General features: G+C 47.3%; 1 protein-coding gene across 8 annotated transcripts in view; it reads right to left on the bottom strand.

Moving 5' to 3' along the window:
- Positions 1 to 538: 538 nt before the first annotated feature.
- Positions 539 to 2,369, bottom strand: part of mecom (MDS1 and EVI1 complex locus) — a 159,710-nt gene continuing 157,879 nt past the window's right edge. For all 8 annotated transcript variants that reach the window (XM_031573160.2, XM_031573161.2, XM_031573163.2 and 5 more), the window contains 3 exons: positions 1,529 to 1,774; positions 1,085 to 1,268; positions 539 to 765 (listed from right to left, as the gene is read on the bottom strand). In XM_031573160.2, the coding sequence (XP_031429020.1) occupies positions 631 to 765; positions 1,085 to 1,268; positions 1,529 to 1,774 (565 nt within the window). In that variant the 3' untranslated portion in view covers positions 539 to 630. The remainder of the gene's footprint in view (positions 766 to 1,084; positions 1,269 to 1,528; positions 1,775 to 2,369) is intronic.

Genomic DNA, 2,369 nt, shown 5'->3' with positions numbered 1-2,369 from the left:
ACGGCAACGTCATGTCAACATTTTAAAAACCTTTTTTTTGTTTCTACCCCTCTAGTCACCAGCTGCCTTCGCTGTGCAAAACATGGAAATTTCAGACAGAATAAATACACCTATTATTACTCACTAATATTATTATCATCATCATCATCAACATCATCATCATTAGCACTGCTATTATCATTGTCATTATTCATATGATCAAATCAACAAACCAATCGATTCATCAGTCAATTAATCATTTCCTTTAAGGTCACATTTGCTGTGATGTCTTTTGTGTGCAATTGTGTGTGTGTGTGATGTGTGTGTGTGTGTGAGGTCCATGTGTGCGTATGTGTCAGACCCTGAATGACAGCAGGTATTTTGTGTGTGTGAGAGAGCATGTGTATGTGTCTATATGTGTGTGTGTGTGTGTGTGTGTGTGTGTGTGTGTGTGTGTGTGTGTGTGCGTGTGTGTCTGCTCAGCAGTCTGTGGAGGGCCCAGGGCTGGAGGAGGTGGGTTGGGCTGTGCCTCAGGTAGGAGAGGTGGGAGGTGGGGGGCGGGGGGCGGGCGGCGGGGGGTCAGGCTGGAAGAGGAGAGGTGAGAGGCGGCAGGTCAGAGGTCATCGTCATGGAGCGAGCGCGGGAGGCGTCTCATACGTGGCTCAGCGACTGGATGGCGCTGGACTCGGCGGCGGCGCGTGCCAGGCTGTGCCACATGGTGGAGGGGGTGTGGGCTCCGGCATGGAGGGAGTCCTTATCGGCCAGAGACAGCATCATGGCATACGCCTGGAAAAGAGCAGGGGAGACAGTCAGCCATTTAATATCCCTTTATTTTTCATTTTGATATTAAAAATATATTATATGTTTTGATTTCTTTCTATAAACTGATTCATCATTAACAATCATTCTTATCTCTTTCTTTTTCCTCTGTTCTATGAAACCCTCCGTCTATCTTTCTGAGTTTGTCTATATTTATTTACATGGAAAAGCACTCTACACTCAACAGCCTAATACTGGTAGATCAATGTGCAGGTTGTAACTACAGTAACTCCTACAATTCCCATAATCCCATAGGGCATATTTATCCAGGGAGCAATGGCATTACCTGGGACTTGGACTTCCTGTAAAGCGGCTGCTTGACAGCCTCTGACAGGTGGGCGGAGCCAAACCCAGTGACGTCACCTTCACCAAATTCTCTGTCCTCCATCTTGCGCATGTCGGAGAAGTGGCGGATGTGATCCAGAGCGGAGAATGAGTCCTGCTCTTCCTCCTCCCCCTCTTCCTCAAGCCTATTATTCATCATAAATATACCAATAAAGCTCCATTAGCTCCAATACCTGTTGCCTATAATCATAGACAAACATGTTACTATCGTATCGACACACAAGTGTTTATGTTCCACCAAATATCTGGAGTGAGATGCATGCTTTGTTGTTAATATACCAAAACCTGTTGTTCTCATGGTGTGGGTGTGTGTATGTGTGTGTGTGTGTTTCCGTATGCATTGTGGATTTGTGTGTGTGCATGTGTGTGTGTGTGTCTTTCCTACCTCCTTGGGGAAGTTTTGCAGTTGAGCTCCAGATCGTTGGGCCCATCAAAGTCCATCTCGTCTCGGATGGCGTCATCGTCAACCAGGTTGCTAGGGAGTTCATCATCCACAGGCTTGCCCGTGACATTACTCTGTTCCCCTTCCTCCTCCTCTGCTCCCAGCTCCTCCCCTTCCTCTTCCTCCAGGTCACGTGACTCTTGGTTAGGGATCAGGCCTTTGTCCTCTTCAAAATGGGCGCCATTGATTCTGCGGAGGACCAGACCATTTAGCCGCATGAAAAACTTTCATATTTTTTACACCCTGGAGGAGCTACTCTGTGAACTGTCAAAGTTTTAAAGTGTGATGTTGTTCTGCAAACTATTACAGAGCAGCTGTGAATTTCACCAGACAAAGAACAATGGAGACAGAGGATGTGTACAAACACACAACACATACGCACCAAATTATGCACACACATACAGAAGAACAAACACAGGCACACACAATCACACACACACACACACACACACACACACACACACACAGATATCATCAGAGCTTCTCGCATGTTCAATGTTCATGAAAACCAACTCAGCACAGAGAGAAAGTGACCGAAGAAAGAGAGAAAAAAAGAAAAAAAAACGAGCGGCACAATCTCGTTTGTCATCGTGTCAGCGAGCCCCCTGGCTGGCAGCAGTGGTGGTGGGTGTGTGTGTGTGTGTGTGTGTGTGTGTGTGTGTGTGTGTGTGTGTGTGTGTGTGTGTGTGTGTGTGTGTGTGTGTGTGTGTGTGTGTGGGGGGGGGGTGGTTCTGGGTTGGGTTGGACCCGGGGTCTGGGTGCTTAAGGGCCGTCAACATAGAGG

The sequence above is a fragment of the Clupea harengus genome, chromosome 9 (assembly GCF_900700415.2).
Source record: "Clupea harengus chromosome 9, Ch_v2.0.2, whole genome shotgun sequence".
Taxonomy (NCBI): domain Eukaryota; kingdom Metazoa; phylum Chordata; class Actinopteri; order Clupeiformes; family Clupeidae; genus Clupea; species Clupea harengus.
The sequence above is the reverse complement of the archived record's forward strand: the minus strand, read 5'-3'. Positions and strand labels throughout refer to the sequence as shown.